Below are 24,913 nucleotides of genomic sequence, written 5' to 3' on the forward strand. Positions count from 1 at the left end.
GATAGAAAATAAATGTGCTAAAATATTTCTAAGGGCCTCTACAGAAGGGTGATATATTCCCAGCAGAGGCTGTGTGTCTCTCGCAGACAGGCTGGGAACACATTTATTATTTGGATTGACATTTATCTGACATGCTTCTTGCAAAAAGAGGACTTCAGAGAAATGCCATGTTCCATTGCTGGAATAGCTTGTTTCCCTAGCCAAGAATAGAGAATGAAGTAGTTACTTGCCAGGGTGTGCAGCCTTCAAGTTTTATTTTACTTGATTTGAACTGTTCAGGAATGTATATGCAGTCGGACGTGCTAACTGAGAGCCTGCTGTAAGACTCAGGTTTGCACCTTTTGAGCAGTGGTGCTGCTGTTTTTGTGTTTGTGAGCTTGCGCTGTTCTGGCATGAACAAAACAAGCAGGACAGTTCTCAGGTAGCAGTTCTGTCCACTCCATCTGAAAGGTCTCCAGGAAAGAATTGTGCAGGGGGATTGCAGTAGCGGCCACAGAGGATTGGGGTTCTGGGTTTGGTGCTAAGCTTTGATGCTGAGCAGAGGACATAACAAAGAAATTAATTGTTTCCCTATGATCTCATTCTCACCATTTATGGGTGGATGTGAAAGCACTTCCTTCCGCAGTGCTCCTTGTCATCAGGCAGAGAATCAATACTGCCATTTCAGGAGAATCTGATACACCATCACCCTGCAACTCGGATTTCATACTGAAATATTGACACCTTTTGCTGTTGTACCTGGGAGGTATGGAGAGCCTCATTAGAAAAAGCAAATGTGACAGCACTTAATGCTTCCTGTGATCTTCGGGAATGGACCCTACCCTTCTTCCCACCTTTGGAGCAGCAGAAAACTGAATTGAGTGAGCTCTTACTGGGCTTGTCAGGTCTCCAGCCCACCAATGGCACTTTCATTGACTCAGTGCTTTATTTGGAGGGTCACACAGCCAAAGTGGATGCCAGCAGGTCACAAGGAAGCAGAAGAGGAAGACTAAGCCTGGAAGAGAGGACTTGGAATGGAAAAGGAAGAGAATTTGTATCGAGCTCTGTTTTTTGCAGCAAGAAGGAAGGCTTCAGCCCATGTATCACAACCAACTCAATGTGCTCATATAGTGTGAAATCCTATTTTTGAAAGCAAGAAGGCGATGATTTAGAAGCAATGAAGTGAGACACTAGCAAGTGCTACACCTAATCTTCAGCACTGTTCAGCTGGATGCATGGAGCTGGTTGGGGCTGAATTTTTGGAAAGTGGTGTGTATGCACATGACAAAAGGCTTTAATGTCCTCTATGCTTGAAGTTCACATGTGCATTCACTGTGTTTTGGGCTCACATAGATCACAGTGAGGCTGATATGAAGAGTATCCAGTGGCTTCTGAAATCTCTTCAAAAACTTACATTTCCTTTTACATTAATTCAAACCTCTCATCAGATTCCGGAAGTGTGACCATGTTTCAGAGTTTTTTTGGGGATTTATATAAGAGTTTGAAATGCAGTGATTTCTTTCCATGTTTGATCTGTCACAAACAGATGTTATTTTATATAAGATTTCCTAACAAGATGTTGGATGTGAATTTTCTTTTCTGCACCAAGTGCATTAAACAACACAATAAATATGGCATGTTCTGAACAGGAATCTCTGTTGTCCCTGTAGGTTTCTGTTTAGTTTTATTTAATCTTGAATGGTGCAGAGCCTGAAAACCTGGCATGGCTGGCAGAAGCACAAGTCTGGTTTTGGTGGAGGAGTGGTTTTGGATTAATGTTCTTAGGACAATGTCTAGGAAGATTCCTAAATTAGTAGGGCTCTTGTGGGCTTTTTTTCCCAGATGAAATACTGCTGTGTCTGAAAAAATAAGGCAAGAAATAATACTGACATTTCTCTGTTGCCAGTCAGGCTCTGTCCTGCTCATGTGTAAGGAGGCCAAAAATCTCTCAAATGTGGACTCTAGTAGAAAGCAAGGAAGTGCATCTGAGAAAAAAACCAGCTGCTAGAAAGGAAGGGGAGGGAATGACGCTCAGACACCACATGTCTTGTTCTTAGGAGGCAGCTTTGTCAGAAATTGTTAGTTAGAAAGTTTACAGACGAGACAGAAATACCAATAGGGCGGCATTTTTCCTAATTCTATTTTTTCAAATAAAGACTTTGTAGGAGTTCATGTTTATGAGAGGTTCTTTCTTCTTTGCGATAGATTTTGACACAAGTTTTTAAATTCCAGCTTTATGTTCCTTGCATATGAGTTTGAGAGGAGTGTTTAAATCCTTTCATGTATATGAATATTTTTTAAAACTCTGTAGAAGCTATATGGTGTGGGGTATGTAAAATATTGCAAGGGCTTTATGTTATTTATTCTGTGTCACGATCCAGTGTGATTGATATCATCACAGACTGATATCAGAGTAATCTCTGAACTCTTTTATCCTTAATCCAGTGTCACAATGCTGCATAGACACAAGGCTTATGGACCTGCATCTCAGATTTTAACTGAAGACACAGAAGTGTAAGGAACTCCAGTAGGTATTGCCTGACACTGAGAAGGTGCACACTACTAAAAATGTAATGATGCAGGAGAAAAGCATACTTCAGCAGGTCTTTGGGGTGGATAACAGTCCTGAAATTTAACCCAGGACTTTGTGCATGTTGTGTTCTCATTCAAATGTAAATTTTAAGGGTAGACTTTCCGAAGTACAGGTCCCATGCCTGTGCTGTACAGACCTTCTTGAGGGTTTGTTGTTAAAAAAATGGAGCTGAGTCACTTGGTAATGCCTGGGAAAGATCCCATTAGTCCATAAGTACAGCTTGTTAGAATTTACCTAGCTTGGGCAGGGTGAATATTTCAGCCACTTGAATTATTTCCCCCCTGATTACCTGCTTTTTGTTTTGTTTTTGTCACAGTTTTAGCAACTACTCACTAAGCAAGTGCTGCTGTACAATATTGTTTGTTATTTTCAAAATTGAGTTTGGAGAAAGATGTTTTCACGTCCTTTACAATCTTTTGCTCCAGAGCTTTTTGATTTGGTGTTGAATATTACAGACCATAAGTCAATATATTCTTGCATTTTTCCATACAGAGAGTTGCTGGTTGAGTTAATACCAGTTACACTGTGGCTTTTTAATGTAATTTCTGGAAAGCATTGCCCTGCCTAGATCAGGAAAACTACCCAGTAATTCACTTTGAGGCCAAATTGTAACATGCCCGTAAGATAAATCCTGACATCCTTTGTTCTTGTTTCTGTTCCTTTCATCACACCCCAGAGCCTGCCTGCTTATCTTGGACCATTTTAATCTTGACAGTCAGACTTACATAATCACGGTGACTTTGCAAAAATTCTGAGCTCTTGGCAGATAGCTCTGCTTTTCTCAGGGATCTTTGAGCAAATGTTTATCCAGAACACTTACCCTGACAGTAAGTGTGTGTGACCATGTGCTGGAACTGCTGCGGGTAAGGTGACCTGCCCTGGCCTTTAAAAAATTGATTTGACTATCTAGGGCTCAAAAGTGCTAAAGAAGACAGGGCTAGCTGTTGGAACAGTTTTCTGCCTTGTTCGCTGAGATGTTTAAGAAATTTCTGTTCAGTTGGTCTAAATGATTTGAATTCAGAGATAGTCTCATAGCTTTTTTGTCTTTTTTGCCCCACAAAATCTTGCAATACCTTTTTTTTTTATTTGTCCATTCCAAATGGTAGTGATGGAGTAGACCTTTAATAAGGCTTCTGCTGTCCAATTTGAGCTAGCATCCTTCTGCCTTCATATCTTGATGGAGTGCAGTTACATTTTGATTATATAACACTGTTATTTTCAAATGTAGTCAGCAGGGGAATTTGAATAATAAAGAGATGTAATACAGTGAACACGTCTCAGGGCTAGCAGGGGAAAATAAGAATCTCTGGCTTTGGATGCACTGAAACTGGCTCTGAATCTCACTGAAACTGGTAAAATCCACAGATAATTTTTTATCCACATAATTATTTTTTATTTTGCCAGCAACAGTTTACCTTATAGGAGATGTCTTGCAAATCAGTTTAATTTAGACAGACACCTAAAATTCCCGAGGAGTCCTTGTTGGCATGCAACAATCCTTTTCAAGAGCAAAACAAAGAGAAAAACATAACAAAACACCCAGATACTTTCTAGCCTTTTGCTCAGAAGTGCCAAACACTCAGCAGTTTCCTGGTGGCATTGGCAGCAGATGGATTTTCCTGGGTCTGAAAATCCAAATATTTTAGATTGGTGTATTGGTTGACCTGGGACAAGTGGTCATGTCCTAATGTGATCAGCCAGGGAGGTGAATGGAGGTGCCATCTGGCAGTGGATCCATGTGCCTCATTCCAAGAGTATCATCTCAGGGGGTTCTTACTGCACAGCTGGTGGCTTGTAAATTCCTGTCCTACCTTGGGACATGGTATTTTTTCTGTGTGGATGAGCTCACAGGTACTACAAAGACCAGAGATTTAGGCCTGTGTCTCACTATTTGGAAATTTGTGAGCTATTCCTCTTGGAAAGCTTTTGCATTGTGAATTTCCAGGCTTTGATCTTCTTGAAACCAGATAGGGACCATTCCCGCAGTTCTTGTTTGAAGTTTTTTGTTGCAAGTGTAACAGTATATAAAAATGTAGAAATATAATGTAAATTCTTCCTTTCACCCCTGTACTCGTGGAAGGGTCATCTGGTGCTCTGCTGTACTCCCTTGGGAAGCCAGAACCTTCTCTTAAAGATGCTTCTGGTTACCTACAACACAAACACCAGTTCAAAACTGTACTGTTTGGAACAGCAGCCAAAGTCCTGGCCTAATTGTTCTATTGAGTGAAAAAATGTTCTATCAGTGCTGAATGTTTTATACAGAACATGCTTTCCTAGCTGGAGGAACTTCAAGAAAATCCAAAGATCTTGTTGCATGTTAGCAGAAGACGTATGATATTTGTCTGGGCTTGTTTGTGGTGTTGCAAGGTTAGGTTGTTTACTCTAGTAATCTTACAGTTTTCATTTGTTCACACCTACAGGAATCATGCAAGTAATATACATCAGTTTTGCAGAAAGAGGGGGAAGCATTCCAGCCAATTAAAAATATAAGTTCTGAATCATTTCATTCCACTAAAAAAAAAAGATATACAAATACTGGTGAGAATATGTTCACTATTCTAAATTTCTAAGGAAGCAATCTTTGAAACTGTTGTTGAGTTTAGTCCTAAGCTATAGACCTGTGGTAGAAAGGACAAATAAAAAAAATACTGAAGGCAAATAGGGACTTATAAGAATTTTTCTTTCATCTAGCAGTATTACAAAGAGCATCTATGAGCACTGAATGAAAAAAAAAAAAACATGGTGGCTAAATCCGAGGTCATTAATACCAAGTTTGTTTAGTTTCTGTAATTGTGGGTCAGGAAGATAAAAAGTGCTTCTAAATGTTGTCCTTGAAGCTGTGAAATGTAGGTAGTCTTCCGGAATTTTACTAGCTTACTCCTTACAGTCACAAACACAGTGAAGTGTCATCATGTCTACATTTTTAAAATACATTCTACAGTTGGAAAGCCAGTTTGTTTCCTTTCTAAGATAATTTTCCTGTACAGATGTCAAAAAGTTTAAAAAAAGAAGTTTGTTTTAGTAACCTCAGTATTTTAATTTTGTTTCAACTGCATTTAAGACAACCCACCAAAGAGGAAGGAGGAGGAAGTGGATCAAAGCAACTATTTTAGTGGAAGATTATTTAAAACAAACAAGCAAAATGCCAACTAAAACATTAGCTGCAGATGTTGCATTTCAAAAGTATAGATAGTGTCAGCCCAGGAAACCCTAGTTTCAGTTTTTTTGCTTTGCAACTTGCTTATTCTTTTAATACAATCTTCAGGTGGTTTTGTTAAGTGTCTTGTGAAGTAAGTATTGAGCAAAAGAAGGAAACAATTCCTGCTAGTGTACTGGTTAGACAGCTCTATAAATTGGAAAGTGAGTATATTCTAAAAGAAATCAGGATTGCTAGCATTTCCATTTCATTTGGATCATTGTTCCCAATGATTTTGAAACTGGACATGGCTAACTGAGGAAATACTGAGTAGGAGACAGGTAGGAATTCTAAGTGTAGTAGCTGAAAATAGAGGGGAATTCTTTTGCCTTCAACTTTGCTTCAGGACTGCAGAAACCTGAAATTAGACAAAGGGCTAGTCTCTAGTCCTGTTTCTTGTAGTAAAAATGTATCTGATGGAGATTTTATATGTGAAAATTTTAGAAACAAACTTAGCTAACATTTACAAAATATTTAACAAAGATAGAATTAAAAAAAAAAAAAAAGTTTAATCCTTCTCCAGTAATGTGCAAATATGGATCACCAGTTCAAGGATTTTCTATACTATACAAAGAATGCACTTTGTGAAAGCTTGGGAGATTCCTGCAGGACAGGGAGGAATCCCAATAAACTTGGACGGAGATTTCTCAGGATGAGTGCAGCTGCAGGTTCATAGTCACATAATTAACCGTATAGAAAGATGGGAGCAAGTTCCCACAAGGTCTTGGAAGTGTCCAGTTGTGAATTAGAAACCATCCTGAGAAATGGGCACAGTCTATACTACTGCTGGTCTTACTTCACATTCAGCACATACTGGGGCATTAATTTCTGCTGCAGTCAGTGGAAGCATAAAAGTTACATTTTACACTGTAAATCAATGTAAATTACTAAGACAAAAGGCTATGTATTAGCGCAGTCTATTACAAGTAAATGGGTTGCACTTCTTCCAGCAGTGCTGTAAGTAGTGTTCCTTTGATTCATTAGCATTATCAACCGTCCTTATCCAATAAGAAGAGAATGAAAAAATCATTAATTGCTTCTAAAGCCTTGTTTTTTATAGCTCCTAGTTGAAAAAGGGTTGGTTTGTGTATTCCTATTTAAATTCCAGATAACAACTTAAAGCTTTCAGTGTCTTCTGTTTGGTTCTGGCAAGGCACACTGCAAAAATTTGGTATAAGATGTGTTAGTGTGAGTTTATTGTTAGAAAAGACAGATAAAATTCTTCACTGCCTTTGCCTGCGTCAGCATTTTTTTGTCTGACTTGAGGCAAACTGGATGTCATCTAAGTGACTTAGATGATCCTGTTACTGAAAAGGTGCTCCCTCTACTTGCAGTGCTGGCTTTGAGAAAAAAAACCCAAATATAAATAAAATGAAGCCCATAAGAAATGTGTAACTCATAAGTAACTTAAAGTTGTTTCCATTTCCTTTTATTTCATTGAATTCTACTGTTTGTCTCTTGTCTGCTGGGCAGGTCCCTCATACAACCTGTCTCTGCTAATGGCTTCAATCCAGTCTTTCTCATAGAAGTGGTTCAAGTGTGAGAATTTGCATCATTTTTCTCTCTTCATTACTAAAGCAACAGTTCTGAAAGTCACTTAGACTACTCTGAAGGCTGCAGGTGGTGGGTTAAACCTCCTTTTGCCATTTTCAACCCATGCCAAATCAGACCTCCCCTGCCTGTATGTGCAGGGTCTCATGGTAGGTGGGTTCAGGCGTCCAGGCTCTGGCATTGCCAGTCCCAACTTTCTGTAGAAGGCTCACCAAACTTTTAAGGAGTTGCATCACACTGGATCAAGAAACCCTGCTTTCTTCTCAACACTTGGCCTCCTGGATCATTACCATGTCAAAGGAGGATTATTGACTTTGATAGTCATGATGCTTTTGATTTAAGGCCTGCTTTGATTTGGGGCAATAGTGTTCATTGGCCCAGAGAAGCAATGGTCTCCTCCAGGTGAAGAGCAAGGAGAGAAACATGCTTTTGAGAAGGAGGAGAAAAAGGGAAAGAATTGGCTGAAGAGGCTGAATGGAAGCTGTAATGGATGCAGTTTGTCTCTGAGAAGGACCCAAAAGCAGCCCATGATTCCTTAAGACAATTAAAAGCAAATTGTCCGGCTGAGCGATCCCAGAGCAAGGAAGATGATCCCCAGCCTATAATTCAAGGGGCTGAATGGCTCTCAAAAACTGAGAGCAGAAAGAAAAAAAAAACCCCCGAAGATGAGGCAAAGGATGGAACAGATGTGAGGGCTTTTGTTGGGAAGACTTGGAGGCTAGCGGGATGGCGATAGGCTAATTTGAGGCGAATAATGCCAGGTTCCTTTCATATGCAGAATAGCACTTTGATCCAATGTGGATGAAAGTGCTGAAAAGTGGAGAGGATGGCAGGGGGTCTTTTGTCTTTGACAAAAAAGGCATCTGCCAGGCTCTAACTCCCTTTCCCCCACCCCCTTAGCCTAGCAGGCCACTCCAACAATGCTAGCAAAGGGGACAAGTGTCTCCTGACAGCTGAAGAAATCTCCAGGAGGAGAATGAGGTTTGCAGCAATATGTATACTGGAGAGCTTAATCGATTTTTTCCACAGTACAAAAAGGGAGAGGGTTGGGGGGAAACAGAGATCCCAGTGAAAATGGGATGTGGGAGATAAAAAAAATCCCTTTCTAATAAACTTGTTACTTTTGTTCCCCGAATACATCTCTTCAGAAGATGCTTTGATGCTAGTATGAATACACTTAATGGAGCAGAGTAGGATGGAGTTGCTGGAGGGGTTGTGTGAAATGAGGAAGAATGGTCTTGCAAGGAAGGTGAATGTAGAGTGATTTCTGTGGATTCAGGAAAGATCTGGAAATCTGGACACAGCAAAGATCTTGGAAATAGTAAAATAGTGTAATGCAAGAGATACCTGCAAGAGAGATGCATTCTTAGGTTTCATTTCTAAGAAAAATAAAAAATTTATTTTTAACCTTTCCGTATTTGCTGTTTTCTTAACTGCTCAGAATTGCTAGGAAAGGACTGCAGAGCTGAATGAGGTTTCTGAAGGCAAGCAGTATTTGTGCCTAGCAATACAGCAATTTCAGACCAGCTGCTGATGGGGTCCCTGCTTCTGCTCTGTTGACTTTCTTCAGTTTTTCACATCTGGTAAACAAGACTGAGATCCAATTTGCAGAGTTTGATGGCTGTGGTCTTTTTTAAGCATCACTTTGCACCTAGTCTGATGTTTTCTTTGAGAAATAATGACAGATAATAAGTTACCAACTTCTGAGCAAGACCCGCCTCAGTAAGTTAAATCCTTCAAGAACTGGAGATTCAGGAATCTTACCTTTTTTTTGAGATCCTGACAATGTTTATCCATTCCTATTTACTGAAGATAACCTTCTCACCAGGACAGAGCTTTAAGCAACCTCTGATATCGCAAACAGATCCTACCCCTTTAGCCCCACATCCCCTTCTCTTTTGGCTGAGGATTTTGAATTCCCCCAAGAAGGTAGGAGTGATAGAGGAATTGAGAGGAACTATCACATTGCTTTGAGAGGCTGTAGGCTCATGCTGATGGCAAATTGTGATCCTGTGTTCAGTAGATGTGCCATCATCCCCCCTCCAGCAGATGCCACCGCTCTGTTCAGACCAGCTGATGCAGAGAGTATTTTTGACAACAGAATTTCCTGTACTCCAGCTGTGTTAAGCCTGATACATGAACTACTGTAACTCATTAGGGAGGGCTAATTGTCAATGACATTGATGCTCTCTTGATTTCTGCCTGTGTGTTTTATCTTGACTTGTGCAGAAGGACTTGACCTGCTGCTCTGTCCTCAAAAGAGCAGAGACTACCTCTGTCCGTCACAGTACCAAGGTGGAAGCCCACTCTCTATGTCAGGAACTTCAGGTGATTCTTGTGTGACTCCCCCTCATTATGTACAGTGATAGGATGCAGGTCTAGGTCTGAGTGGGGAAAGATGTTGTTTGTGGGGGAGTCTGAGCTGTCAGGGAACATTTGTAGTCCTCCATGACGAAGGTAAGCAGTCGATGCATTGCTGCACAAACCACCAAAATGGCCATGGAGTCCAAGGCAGGCTGCTGGATACTCTGTCCCCAGGCAGTTGTGGTTAGGACGGGATACAGGAGTCTTGAGCTGGGACATTTTGTTCTTTGAGATGAAACATGAGCATCCTCATTGTAAAAGGTCTTTCGTGCTTTCCCATTTGGGCAGGCAAGCCCTTCAGCTGCTGCCATCCTGAAATTTCTTCTTATTCCAGTATCAACTCTCACACCTCCAACAATAAAGATGTACTCTTAGCAAAGGCCATAGAGCTGCCAAAGCTGCCTCACTGGGGCAGTTTTTTGTAATGTCAGTGGTAAGATTAGAGATATGGAGGAAGGGGGGGTGAGTTGCCTCTGTTCCTATGGACTGTGTGCAGTGATCCTCCATAACTGTAGGTCATCACTGAAATTTATGCTGTGCTTTTGGGGCAGATTTGTGTAGCTCTTTGCAGCTTACTGTGTGCTCACAGGAAAGAAGATGCCTGTGTGGCTTGGCCTGGCTGTTGCAGTGCAGCCCCAGTCTGTCTGGAGGCAAGACTGAATCTATTTCACCTGAAGCACATTGCAAGGGAGGAGGGAAGAGACCTGTATGGACCTGAGGGCAGCCTGCAGAACAAGTGACAGCAGGAGTACAGGCTGCAGGGGTACAGCAGGGAGAGATTGTCTTTTTTCTCATGTCTCACCCAGCAGGCTGGTGTTTTCTCCCCAGAAGCCAGTTACCCTCTACTGGTTTGTGTTTGGAAAAAAATCAAACAGATTGCAAAGCCTTTTTGATGTTTTTGAGGCAGTGCTACCTGACAAGCTCAGGAGGCTTTTCATTTCCTGACTGCTGTCTGGACAGGGACTGTCTGGTCATGGTTTTGAAGTCTGGGAAAGGACATACTGCTTTAATGGTAAATAATCAAGCAGGAGGTGTACAATAGCTTAAAAATAGGCAATTCTCATGGAAGTGCTTTTGACTGGACTGATTGTACATATGACATTTTCCTGGCATGGCCAAGCAGTCATGGCTGTAGAAGTCCCATATTTTCAGCATGGATTTGGCTTGTCTCTTAGTGAATGTTGTCTGGTCATTAGCATCCACTAAAAGTTCTCTGAAGCCAAACAAATGGAAAATGATGACTTTGGAGCATGATAGCATGATAAACCCCAGCCTGCATGCAAACCTTTGTTCAGACATAGTTTCAATTTGGTTCTGTTCAATTTACTTTAAAATCTAACAGAGGTCCTTTGCAAGATAGGACCTTTGCTTAGTTTGAGGTAACTTGCCTGAGTGTCCGCATGGAGTTGTTATTTCAGTTGAGTGCAGTTTGTAACAACAAAGTGAATTCTTTCCTTTTTTACAAACACGAGATGTGAGTGAATGTTGCTATTCACCCTCCCAGAATTAATGCTACATTATGTACTTTTATATTGGGTTGCACACACAGCGATTTGGGTCCAAAGAGGTAAGTTAAGCTCTAGCAGGGACAGCATGATTTTAAGTCTGATGGAATTTGCACCTTTCTGTGCAAATTCTAACAGATGGTTGTGGTGGTGGTGGGGGCGAGAAGTTGCACCTGTTTGCTTCCACATCTGCTCTGTAATCCCAAAATTTGGTTCACATAGTCTCAGTACATTGAATATGCTTGCTCATGTGTGAGCTTCATAGTGTTGGCAAATACTTTCCGTTCTAGACTGCCTTTGATGGTGTTTGAGGCAAACGTTCAGGAGGAGTTAATTACACAGAGAGTAACCAGAGCTTACAAAATAACACCCTTATGAGTGATTTTTGAAAAAATTCAAAGCAGTATATCTGAGTTTCTTTTAAAAATAAAAATAATAAACCAGTAGGTAGTCAGAACATTGTCCAGTTTTGGTGTGAAAACCAGTGGTAGCGTAAGTGTAAGCACGAAGAGATGGGTTCGGAAGAGATGGTAGTGTTTTACTTGCCAGGTGCTGACAGAGGATTGGTGCTGGCACAGAGGAGTATGCAGCTCCATGCCTCACCAAAGGTGCCCACAGGCATTCCATGTTCAGCCTGGGGAGTTTCCACCCCAAGTCCTTCCTTGGCTTCCTGCCTTTCTGGAGCTTGGTGGCTGCTGCCATGGCCAGGGGCACAGAGATTCTGCATCTGTTTGGCCTCAGAGACACCTGTTGGCCCAAAGTGCTCTCTTGTCCCTTTTAAGTGGCTGCCACGCTCGTGGGATGTGGAGTGTCCGAGGCAGGGGCATGCTGGATCAGCAGCCAGTGTCTGGGTCATTCCCTGAGGCACCACCCTGGGACATCCCTGTGTGCTGGAGGTGGGGAGGCAGCCACATCTGGAGGGTGATCTTCTCTGTTCTTCTCTCTCCATGGGCAGCAGAGAGGTCCCTGGGGGTAGGAGCTGTGCCAGCCAGATAGTTTTCCTTGAGGAAAAGGGGATGGGAATGTTTGCATTCCCAGGAGAAGGCTGAGGAGGAAGGAATGCTGTCAGCACCCTGCCTGTGGAGACAGTCAGCTGGGAGAGACACCCGTGCCCCACAACAGCCACCACTCTTCCCTGGCCTGCTCCAGAGAGACATTCCTGCCTGAAATAGATGTGTCTGAGAGGAGACACAAAGCAGGAAACAACAGCCTGTGACTATTCTTGCAGATGAAGAAGGAAGGGAAGGAAGGGAAGGAGAAGCCATGCTTAATTTAGGAAGGTGGCTGAGGAGCTGTGGGGATAGGAGCCTGTAAGGCCCTGGGGCTCTGTGGTGGTCAGGCAAACTGTCATCTAAGGGAACAAGATTGCTTCAGCCTGCCCCTTTGTATCATCTGTATTAGTTAAGTCACAGGCAAAACCCCATTGAGTTAAATGTGGAGAGTCCATTCTCAGCCAGCATCCAAGGTGTGAGTGCCTGTGGAGCTGTAGGAAGCATGGGGTAAGATGTCTAGACTGGCAGGCTCAGAGCAGGAGCAGCTTCAGAGAGCCTTCAGTCAGTGGCATTGAGTCTGTGACCTTCTCATGGGATGAAAAGAGAACTTACCAGGAACTCTGTCTTTTCCTCCCTTCTCCCCCTCCCTCAGGTGGTCTTTGCTTTGAATCAGACTCTCTTGCAGCAGGAGAGCCTCCGAGCAGGGAGTTTCCAGATCCCCTTTACGACAGAAGACCTTATCAAGCATTACAACTGTGGGGACCTCAGCTCCATCATCTTCAACCATGACACTTCTCAAGTGAGTCTTGCCACTGCAGCCCCTGTACTGCACACATGTAGTGCTAACCCCTGTCACACGCGTGCTCACCTCTCCTCAGGCAGGTCCTTTCTGGGCGAGGGGCATGTGGCTGGTCCCTGGTGTGTTTGCTTTCCTGAGCCTTCTGTTCCAGGAGTCTGCACCGCCTCAACCCCTCTCTTGCACTCAAGCAGTGAAGGTGCACCTGGCTTTCCCTTTTGGATGACTGCCTTGTTTGCTTTACCATCAAAGCTCTATGAGTTAATAATTTACTTTCTTAAGGATCCTGTGGAATTACGCTAGGTTAGGTATGAGCAAACCTAACGCCAACAGAAAGCATCACCAGGCTCTCTTGTGTGAATAAAACAGAGAAATGCACTCGTGATTTGGATGCTTTTGTAAGGCTGGGCGAGTTACAAGCTTTTTAATGTCCCCTATCAGTATGACTGTGTGCTGTGGACATGGCCCAAAGAAGAGAAATTTAGTGAAACAAAGAAAAGATGGATTTAGACTGATTGTGAAGGAAAAGAGACCTTCTGAGACCTCACAGACTTGGGTTTATGGAGATGGTTTCCTAAGCAGCACAATGGAATGTAACACTGATCTTTAAACCATGAGAAAATGCCCAGCAGGGACCAATTTGGGCTGTTAGATTAACTAACCTCAGGCTGAGACATCAGGCCTCTCTGTTCTTGTTTGTGAGGTATTGCCTGGCAATTTGTGCACATCAGTGAAAACACAGGCTCCATCCTTAGAGTGCTGAATAAGTGTCGATACCTGAGCTTTCTGTGCTGAATAACCATTTTGCTATGACCTTTTGAAACATACGGTGCAGAGCTGCAGAGCTGCAGGGTCATACTAACTTCTGCTTCTCTGGTGCCCAGCTCTGTGTGTGTGCTGCTGTCTTCCCATCCCACACACCCACCCTCCCGCAGGTGCAGGCATCTGGTCATCAATACTGCCTAGCTTTTACACTCCATGCATAGGTTTCAAAGGATTTCTCAGAGGAGATCAGCTTTTTAAGAGGATGCAGATGCTGCATCACTATCCTGTGGAGATGTTACAGACTGCAGACATTGCCCCTAGGTCCTTGGAGAGAGCAGCTCTATGAGACAGGCAGGTTGCCAAGGGAAAAACTGTCCTTTATTTAATGTGAGGGGCTCCACCTCCAGGCACTCTCCTTGGCAGCAGAGCTGAATATTGATAGTTTGCCACACTGTCAGTTTATGTTTTAAGTAGAACTTCTCAGTAAGCTGCATTTTACTCCATGCTTGCCCAGTATATGTGGGCTAGCTACCCTTTGGGAATATTCTGTAATAGTCTCTCTGAGGGACTCCAAAGTCTCTGCATCTTCCCAGCCTTGCAAGGGAAAGCACCTGGCTTATTACCAGCTCTGCTCTCCAGAAATCCCTGTTTGCAGACTTTTAGTTAACCATCCCCATAACTGAATGTGTAAAGCTACTTGTCAAGAAGCTAGAATTGCTGCCTCTCTGCTGGCAAGAGGTCAGGGTAGTGTGCAGCCACATCTGTCCTGGGGAGCCCCAGGGGAGGAAGCCAGCATTTTAAAAGATACCGTCAGGACAGAGCAACTGGAGGTGGTAACACGTTCTTTCTTGAGAAAATCTGGCCCTCTTAGAGATTTTTTTTTTTTTAACTACTTCAAATTGCACAGTTATTTTTTGGCAGCCTGAAGGCTCTGATACCAGTAAAATTCTCTTAGAAGAGCATAATTATCATTATAGTTATGTCATACCTATGGCAATTTAAAAAAGAGGTATGTGGTTAAAGGCAGTTAGGGGCAAAACTTCCTTCAACTGAGCAATCAGGATTTAGGGTCTTCAATGTGGCAAAATAATAGCATTTGTTGACTTTGAATTAAAAAAAAATCTATCTGGCTAGCTTATGAAATGATGTATTGAGAGAAATGAAGCACCATGCATAATTAGAAGTTTGCTAAGTATTTTTTTAGCTTGCTTTGGGTTTTGTCCTACTGGCTGTGCCTTAAGGGATGAGGCAGGTGCTACACTCTGTGTGGAACAAAAGTGCCTGTGCATAATGGCTGCCTGTGAAACAAATTCCCCTTTCATGAAGACTTTTTTTTTCCTACCTTAGGTCCCAAATTTCATTAATGCTACACTTCCAGCCCATGAACGCATTACTGCCCAAGAAATAGACAGCTACTTCCGTCAGGAGCTCATCTACAAACGAAATGAGCGAATGGGCAGGAGGGTGAAGGACCTGCTGGAAGAGCAGCCAGACAAGAGTTTCTTCTTTGCATTTGGAGCTGGTATGTGATGCCATTCAACCTGGACTCATCCTTCCCCCGTTGTTTAGAAGCATTTTGCAAATGCTTGCCTCAGTTTAAAGAGGGGTCAGTATTTTTACTGTAGTGGACACGGAGCTCAGCATTTCCCTGATAGTTGTACCCTAGTAGGAAAACCTTTCCAGTGTAGGAACTGTTTTTGTTCAGTGTGCAAAGAGCTCACAGTGCATGTGCTTACTGCAATATCTGTTAATTACAGACGTATTTGTAGTATGCAGAGGTAAAAATACTGAGTCAACTACAGTGCATGCACAGGAGGACCAGGTCACAGACATTCACACGTTTATTGTCTGGGCAACCAGTGCAAGAGAATAGGAGCAATAGGGAACTGAGATGAAAAACAGCACATCTGAAGCTGCACAAGTGCTTGAATTAACCTTTCAAGGACAGGTCCAAAAGAAGAATATGCCAAATTGTGTGAATCTGAGGGACTCAATAAATGCAAGGGAAAAAGCAAGGCACAAATTCACCTTTCTCTTCTTCCTGCACCTCCTTACCTCTTTCACTCCGCTTCCTCAAGGAAGTTGTATCTGCTGCTATTTTGGAGCAGCACAGTGGGCTCAGTTGGGGAAAATCTACTTAATTTCTGCTTCTTAGCAGTCAGCAGTACTCTACAGGCACATCCAGCAGCACATCCAACTCAATAATGTTATCATCTACACTTCAGACTAGGGCTAGGTGTTGCCACAATTGTTTTGCCATGACTCCCATTCTTTATTCTAGCTCCAGGAAAAGGAAGAAGTTGGGTCAACGTTAAAAAAGATAGGTGCTAATTCCCAGAGAAGTATCACATCCCCTCCACCATGAGCCATATGACCTTTGGGAAAGGGGGAAAGCTGGGACTGGTGTCAGCATCCATGTGTGGTTTTCCAGTCTCAGGGCATACTGTTTTAGTAAAGATGAAAGATCTAGACCAGGCAAGGAAAATACTTACTTAAACACTAAAAGCATTTGTATTCGGAGTCTGTGAGAATTTCTGTACTTGCAACAGGGAGTTGTGGCTACAAATTTAACATAACAAGGGCCAAATGTCCAATGTGAGAGCTGGGATGTCAGGAAAGGTGTCTGTCCATGTTTGCGCAGAAGTGTGTGAAGATTGTAACCTGTAGTCTTGCTGCAGTATCACTGCTCTGTGCAACTTGCTGTCACAAAGAACAGTGAAGCAGGCCCTGGTTCTGTAGATTCTGGTCATGTCTTTCTGCAGGCTAAGACCAGGGCGCTGCTGCGCTCCGCTGCTGAAGTTCTGATCACATTTGGACCTGCTGCACTGATGTTTCTGACAAAAGCATGTGCCAGGCCCAAGTCCAAGTTGCATCTGTTGCAGGTAGCTACTGTTCTGCCAGGAGGCCAGTTGCAGATATTTGGGCTTTGGTTGCTGCATCACAGTTTCAGGGATGAACAGCCCACATGAGCAGACGTATGTGTTGCTCTGACATGTTCCAAGAGCAAGATTCTCTGCGAGGAGAGAGCTTCTTCCCTTCCTTCCACACACTGAATCCTAGCAGCTGCAAATCGCGTGTCTTTAGATGGTTTTGTGTCATTTGTTTCCCCTCCCATAAATTTCTTTCTGATCCTGCCCTCCTGCCCCAGACTGTCTTAATTGTGCACAGCACTGCCCCAGAGCCCAGAAGCACTGCAGAACCAGGACAGATCCCTGTTCTTCTTAATTTCTCAGCTTTTTTGTTCTCAGCTTTCATGACAGTACTAAAATCCTTTCCCAGGTTTACTGGAATCTTGCTTTTCCTTTTCCTTTCATTTTCCCAGTTCCCTTCTTTTCTGTGTCTCGACTGCCAACATTTCTGTACTGCAGCATTCCTGGGAGCCTTGTGCCTAAATGAACCCCCTTGATCTTTGGCTTATGTGTACATGGCTTGATCTCCAAGCACCCAGTGTGCTCTTCTAATGCTTTTCCATCATACTTTTGAAGCCAGACAGCTTCCCTGTCTTCTTTGGGGATTTTGGACTGATTCTGAAATTGTCTCTAATTACTCTCTGGCTTTGATACCAGTCTGTGCTCTGTTCTCATCTGCTCTTCCAAATAGTTCTGTTCAAAGGATAGTGCCAGCCTCCCACATTTAGCAGCACAATTCTTGATTACACCCTTATTTGGCTGCATGAAGTTTTTTTTGTGGGTTTTTGTTCTTTTATTTGTTTTTTTTGTTTCATTTTTTTCTTACCAAGCATCTAAACGAGAAGTAGCATCACAGGATACATTGCAGAAAACAGATCAATTTTTACAGATATCTGAGGTTTCCTGAGTGCATATTGCAATTATGAATGCGGGCTTTCATTGTTTTCCAGCAAGCTAATTCAGCTGTTTGCTTATGCAGATTGCTGTATGTGATAGATAATTATGTGGAAGAGTTATTTTTATGCCAGCAAGCAGTGAAGATGAACAAATATCTTGTGATCAGTTTTAAGCATTGCTTGTAATTGTACTGCTGTTAATTACTGAGAAAAGGTTTCAGGAAAGTGCTCATACAAGGCAGGTTAGACTGAGCAATAGGAAAAGAGAAGCAAAAAAAAAAAAAAAAGGCTATAGTAATGGAAATAAATCATGACTTTGTGATGGTTTGCCCTCTTCTGACCACCTGTGAAGAACATATATCCTAGCAGTAGCTTATAAACTGCAGAACAAGGTTGTATTAAAATGGTAGTAGGATATTTAAGGGTCTCCCAGTTAGAAGGGGAGAGAAGACTTTATTTCCTTTACAGATTTTTTCACCCTGTATTTATTTTTAGAACAGCTAGGCTTTTTTTGTAAGGAAAGTGCAATCTTTCAATTAATGAAACACCATTGAAAAAACAACTTCTGTCATCAATTCATCAAACAAGATCATGGTTTGTGGGTGACTCTAGGATTACATATACCTTCTCTTGTTATTTAAACTACTCCTGGTATTTTTATTTTAAATAGAGGAAAATCAGAAAATACTGTTTTATTTTATATTCTGACTGGATTGATGGGATTTAGAGATGTGTAATACATTTTGTAAAAGAAGTCTCTTCCCTTTTCAGGTCTTGATATAGCTGCATGGCTACAGATGTTGACTTCTTACATGGAATTTTGTGTGTTAATTTGGGCCATAATCAGTCTGATCATTAGATTCAGCACATTTTATGCCTTTTTTTAAAATCAAGCAGGCAAACTCTCCCTATATTTGGTCAAAAATGCTTCACAGTCAGAGCTCATTTCTGGAACTATTTTTATTTGGGTGTAATTTGCACCAAAGTGGAGAACTAAAAACCAGCAGATTTTGCTGAAGAGATCCAAAACACTTTGCTTCTGGCCAGAGTGCAAATAAGGAAAGTTTTGAGCCAAAGTCTCTTTGAGGGAATTAGAGGAAAGCATGGGAAGAGAGAGTTGGCAGTGCCAGCAGCATTCCACTGTGTTCAGTAAAGATTTATCCTAATTGAGGACAGGCCTTTATGTATGGTGGCACCAGAGTCACGAGCACAGCCTACTCCCTTTTGTCTACTCCCTTTTTTTACTGGAACTTGTGAAGCAAAGCCAGCTATACTCTTTCACCAGCAGTCTTCCTTCCATATGCATTTTTAATTTCACTGCATTCTGGAGTGGCACGTTCAGGATCTGGACGCCAAGCCAATAAAAGTGATGGCACATGTGATTCCAGCCAGGCAATGCTGGTGATTCTTGCACTGATGTAATGAGAGCTGCATTGTCCTGCTGTACTGTGGAGAGTTTTGCCACTTGTGCAGGTTTTACAAGGGTGCTGCATGCTGGCTAAACCTTCCCATAGTCAAGGGATAGTTGATACTGGCAGGGAGCTCTGGAAATTGTCTGATTGATCCCTCTGCTCAGAGCAGGATCATAAAAAGTTAGCAGTTTTCCTAGGACTGGAATATGGGCAAGGATGAAGACTCCAGAACCCCTCTGTGTAAACTCTTCAGTGTTTAATCACTAAAGATGCTTTTTCTTATGTTTAAATGGGATTTCCTGAATATCAGTTTTTGTCTGTTGCCTCTTGTCCTTTCATGGCACATTACTACTGGGAAAAGTTCTGCTCTATTTCGCAACCTCCTATGAGGAATTTATGCATAAATAATGGCCCACAAGCTTTCTCTTGTCCAGGCAGAATAGTCTCAGCCTCTCCTAAAATTACACATGGTCTAATTGTTTTATCACCTTTGCAGGACTCTCTCCAGTATGTCCTCTTCTCTTTTGAATGGGAAGCTCAGAACTAGACACTGGATGGACCCAGATATGTGTTACCAGGGCTGAGGAGCTGGAAAGGATCACCCACCTCAATCTGTGGCAGCACTTCTCACACAGCCCAGGGGGCCACTGGCTGCCTTTGCCACAAGGACACCTTGCTGGCTTAAGGCCTACTTGATGACCACAAAGATGCCACATCTTTTTCTGCCAAACTAGACTTCTGCCAGCTGGTGCTCAACCTGTCGTGGTGCCTGGAGCTCTTCCTGCCCAGGTCCAGAACTTGATTTGCAGAACTTTATGGACTGAGGCTCCCTTCATCATAAATCCATACTGACCTCTCCCAACGATTTGCTTGCTCCTGACACATTTGGAAATAGTTTGCAGGCTGATCTGCCCCATCGCCTTCCCCAGGAGCAGAGGTGGGGCTGAGCAGTTTATAATTTCCCAGATCATTCTTCCTGCACTTCCTGAGGACATGAGCGATACTTGCTTTCTTTCAGTCCTCAGGAACCTTCCCTACTTGCCAGGACCTTCTGAAGGTAATTGAGAGTGGCCTTTAGTGGCATTAAACAAGCTCATAGAGTTTCTCTGGGTGTATCCTATAGGGACCTCAGCATGGCTGGTCTATTTGAATGTTCCTTAACATATTCCTTCTCCATCCATAGTGAACCTTCTTTGCCCTAGACTTTCCCCCTAGTCATAGGAACCTGAGATTCCTGAAGGTTGGTTTGACCACTAAATAAAGTAACAAAGACATTTAGTACTTGGCCTTTTCCACATTCTTTGTCATCAGGTCTTCTGCCCCTTTCAGTGCTTAGATTATATTTATCTAGCCTACAGTTTACTGCTGCATTCCATGTTGCCCTTGATGTTTCTAACCAGATTCAATTCTAGATGGGTTTTTCTTCAGCATGGTTATTTTATTCAGTTTTATTCCTTTAGCTTACTTATGGTTTCTCTTGGAGAAGCTGAAAAATAAGAGAGAGGGAAAAAAAAAAAAAAGTGTTGGGGTTTTTTATTATGTAGGAGGAAGCATACTTAGTGGCTTGAGATCTTGACTTTATTTTGACAGACAAGACCTCTGCTGAAGCCAGGCTTCTCGGAGCCAAGTTTAAATTCCCTCAAGCCTCTCCTGCCTCTTTGAACAGTTGAGAAACTCCAAAGTGTCAGTTCATGAATAAGAAGTACAGAGGGATCTAAGATTCCTTATATCCCTGTGGAAGAAATTACTGACTTCAGCGAGAGAGGCTGGCTGATTTGACAACCTTAGAAGCTGGTTCTCTTAATCTTGAGAACACTGGAAAATTCCTTTTTCTCTTAGAGCTATTTTTCCTTGCTCCTGAAAAAAAACATCATTCTGAGGCTTTAAAGTATATTGGATGTTGGTAAACCAGCATTAAGACAAGAAAAAAAGGATGCTGGCGAGAACTTCTTCAGCTACCATTTCTTCTAATTACTAAAGGAAATAACAAATGTGTTTATTTGGCATTAGGCAGACTGTATGGAGTCAAACCTCTAGGGACTGACTGGTTTTTTTTTCCCAGACAGAATGTGTTACCACCAATGGTTATCCCAGTCTGCTGTAGCCCACCAAATGGCTTCCTTCAGCTTCTCTAGGTTTTGAGTTAATCGTTAGGATGTGAGAGGTCAGTTTTGTGTCAGCCTTAGGTGCCACATAGGCATGTCTAAACCCTTTTCCATCAATCCTTTTGTCATAAAAAGAAAAAAAAAACCAAAAACCAAACAAAACCAAACCAAAAAATATCCCAAACCCCCACAACAACAACAAAAAACCAAAACTAAACAAATATTCCAAGGGCAAGTGTAATTGTGCTGAATCTGAGTGATGTGTTAGGTGGTGCTATTTCCATGTAGAACTGTTCAATCTTACTTCTTGACATTTTCTGTTCAATCTGGAATTTTTAGATGTGAAATTATGCAAGAAGAGCAAGATTTATTATCACTGGGTAAGAAAATACGGGAGAAAGGACCTGACAGCAGTGGGTGTAAAAAGCAGTCAACAGTGCTAAGTCCAGGATGTATCTGTCCAGCTTGTACTGGTGTTTATACCCATAAAACAAAACCAAACAAAAAACCTGCCATGAGAATGCAAAAGTTGTTAGGGGAAATGAGATATCACTTTGCAATTTAGTGGGAATTCAGAATCCATCATGGAAAATTTGAAGCTGCCATCAGTACATTTGGAATTGGAGATATGGGCTGCACAGGGAATGTAGACTTACCTATGCCTTATGTAAAAAATTTGAAATGTTTAATGAGTAAGTTCATGAAAAGTCTGTGAGAAGGTGAATATTTGTGGAACCTGGAAGAGGTCAAAAAAATGCTGGTGGGAGGGGCAGGAAGACAATGTAGGGATAAAATAGATTTAAAAACCAGATTAAATTAGTCTTGTGGGGCCACCTCATTTCTCTCTGGGCTCAAAGGGCTTGCTGATTGCCTGCATGCTTCTGTCTCTGGAATGCAGCATCATTTTAACTTCCCTGGGTGGGAGGAAAGACTGAGTGCCTGAAGGTGTGCCTGTACCTCTGTAATCTGAGAATGTCAGATACAACCAGCAGCTTTGAGACTGTTTTCCTTAGCAGGCTCTTTGAGTCTTCAGAATGCTAATGACAGGGTTTATTAGAACAACAACCCCCGAAGGGGAAAGATAATGTTGTGTGGAGGCAGGACCCACATCCAGTGCCCCAGGGTTCACATGAAGGGCACTACTCCTGACATCTCTGACACTGAAATGAAGAAAGCTTTGCAATTCTCCATTAGAGGCAGTAACCTCTGTTCTAATATATTAGTGCAGCTGTCAAAATCAGCCAGGCCAAAAATACTGTGCTGTTTCTGCTCAGGTACTGACATTCTTCTTATCAATGCTGGGTGTGCCCATCACTACCTTTAGTGGGCAGCTAAGGTAGGAAAACTTCCATCATGTAATGTGTGTTTTGAGCTAGGGGAATTTCAAGTCCTTAATAACTTTTTTTTTATAGGAAAGGAAGGAGTGGTGTGTAAAGGGAGCAGGTCCAGTGGCAGAGGTGTCTGTGAGCAGTGTAGCTCAGATATTACACTGGTAATTCCTTCCCTTACTGGTAACATAGTGCTGCCTGCTAGCATAGCACCTCTGTAAGGGTGGTGCTATTCTTCTTTTCTCATAACCTAAGGAAAACTCTCAGTAAATAGATACCCAGAAGCTAAGTCTGCCTGCATATAAACTGTTTCTCTTAATTAACTTTTTTTTTACAAAACAAGAATTATGGACATGTAAACTTTTCTTCTGCGTTAATTTAGTAATAAATTCAGTTTTATAATCAGTGGAAAAACTTTTTCTAACTTCAGTTTTTTGGGATTGTCAGGATGTTTTACTTTCCTCAAGGGTAAAAATGGGAATTCCTGTAATAAAAAATACTCACAGCTTACATTTAAGAGGCCTAATTTTTGACAGAAACAGGTGATGAATATCTTCTTATGTTTCACAAGAAAAATGCCTTCATTTTGCCTCATGCGAATTATAACTCCACATGCTTCTTTTCCATGGTATTAGACCATTTTTGCCATGTTTTACAAGGCTTCTTGTACAACATCTACTACTTTGAGAAGTTACGCGGGTGAGTTGATAAGCAAACCACATCACCTTTGAAGAAATGGATTATATTTTTTGCTCCTGAGTGAATTTAAGTTTGAGGCACTTCTTTAAGCTTTTTCGTGTCTAAGGAAAGTATTTTCTTGAGCACAGAGGACACCACTGTTCCGCAATTGTACCCACCAGACTTTCCTATTTGGTTCAAGAGTACTGAAATATGGTCCACTGAGACTTTGTATTAATAAAAGATTTCCAGGAAATCATATTTTTGTGGACAAGCACTTATCATGGTCTCAGTAGGATAAAACCTTGTTTCGAAGTTTGTGGAGTAGTATTTCATTAATATTTCATCTTGTAGCTAATCAAAGGAAGGATTTTGTTTGGAGGTCTGCTGTCTGAAAAATACAGGAGGACATGGGAGGGCTGTTTGTATGGGATTTGTCCTGCAAGCTTGCAGAAGTGTTTGAATGCAACATCCCTATACTCCTACACCTAATGTGAATTCAAGGATTCTTTAAGTTGACTTACAGCATCACTGGTGCCACCTCATCCCTTTCAATCCTTGCCATTTCCTTCTCCCTGCAGTATTAAATTTGTGAGACTACCATATTCTTTGTCCTTTGGTTTCTGTTCTGGTACCTGGACATTTCTGGACTTGGAAATACTGTGAAAAGCAAGAATTTACTGGATTTAGTATTACATGTTTTGCATTTGATACACTTAAATGGCAGATTTGGAATTCCAGCCACTTATGACTGATTGCTGTTTTCCATATGTTGCTTGGATTGTCTAATGTAGCTGTGCAAAATTTCCTCCTCCTGGTTCTGGGAGAAGTGAAGTGTGTACACCTGGTGTATCATACTCATGCTTGAAAACAGTGTCTTCCTCTCGGAAAGTGCGTGCAGAAAGCATATGATGAAGGAAACTGATTTGTAATTTAATTGATCACATCACCTGCTTTCCTTCTTTTGCTTTGGATCACAATAAATATTTTGTCTAGCTTTTTTCCTCCATAATTGTACTTTACTCCAAGTTCTGCATCCTGGTGTGTACTTAAAAAGTATGACTATGTTTATGTTAAAGTTATGAAGAACGAATGTAGATTTTAATTGCCATGGGCATTTTCTATGTTTCTAAATAATATGTTTCTAAATAATAATATGTTTCTAAATTTCTAAATAACTTTGAGTTCTATAATTGTGAAATTTTCTTGAAAGTATTTGTTTTAGTGATGCATAAAGTCTCTGGCATCAAAAGTCCATTTGAGTGCTTGCACTCCAAACAATTATCCAGCTTTTTGATGTCCCCAGTTGCTGGAATAATTTGTGCTGGTTTGTGGTTGCAGTGCTATAATTCTGTGCTTTAGTTGTTCCCACAACAGCTTGGAAATCAGCAGTCAAGATCAGGTTTACTAACAAACAGTTTGGTGTCTTCACATGTATGTCAAGGGATTCACTGTCTTGGGATGTTTGTAAATGGTAAGGTCTTGACATGCTTTTTGGGTGGATGGGAAGTGCCATCTTTCTACTAAAGAAATCACAGAATTATGTATACTTGGGGGTTTCCATTAACATGATTCTAAGAGGTCAAAGAACTTTATTTATCTGCATGGAATAGTCAATTTTATTGAAATTCAGGGAGGAGTATAGTTTTCATTAGTTTTACAGACTTGGTTTCGGTGAAAAATTAAAATTTATTACAGGAACAGAGCATTTGTCTAGCAATACTTCCTAGTTCCTTTTGCTAGATGCAGAAATATTTCAGACTCGCAATGGCTCAAATTTGGGTCCAACAATCTTTGCTGAGACCCACAGTCATCTAAACTTCCCTAAACTGGCACGGTTATAG

The 24,913-nt window shown here is 41.7% G+C and overlaps 1 protein-coding gene across 2 annotated transcripts in view; it reads left to right on the plus strand.

Annotated features, from left to right (window-relative positions):
* Nucleotides 1-24,913, plus strand: part of TRABD2A (TraB domain containing 2A) — an 82,543-nt gene that overhangs the window by 42,156 nt on the left and 15,474 nt on the right. The window contains exons 3-4 of one of the 2 annotated variants that reach the window (XM_030258286.4): nucleotides 12,833-12,979; nucleotides 15,089-15,263. In XM_030258286.4, coding sequence (XP_030114146.4) covers nucleotides 12,833-12,979; nucleotides 15,089-15,263 — 322 coding nt within the window. The remainder of the gene's footprint in view (nucleotides 1-12,832; nucleotides 12,980-15,088; nucleotides 15,264-24,913) is intronic. The other variant, XM_072922222.1, reaches the window with a different exon arrangement.

The sequence above is a fragment of the Taeniopygia guttata genome, chromosome Z (assembly GCF_048771995.1).
Source record: "Taeniopygia guttata chromosome Z, bTaeGut7.mat, whole genome shotgun sequence".
Taxonomy (NCBI): domain Eukaryota; kingdom Metazoa; phylum Chordata; class Aves; order Passeriformes; family Estrildidae; genus Taeniopygia; species Taeniopygia guttata.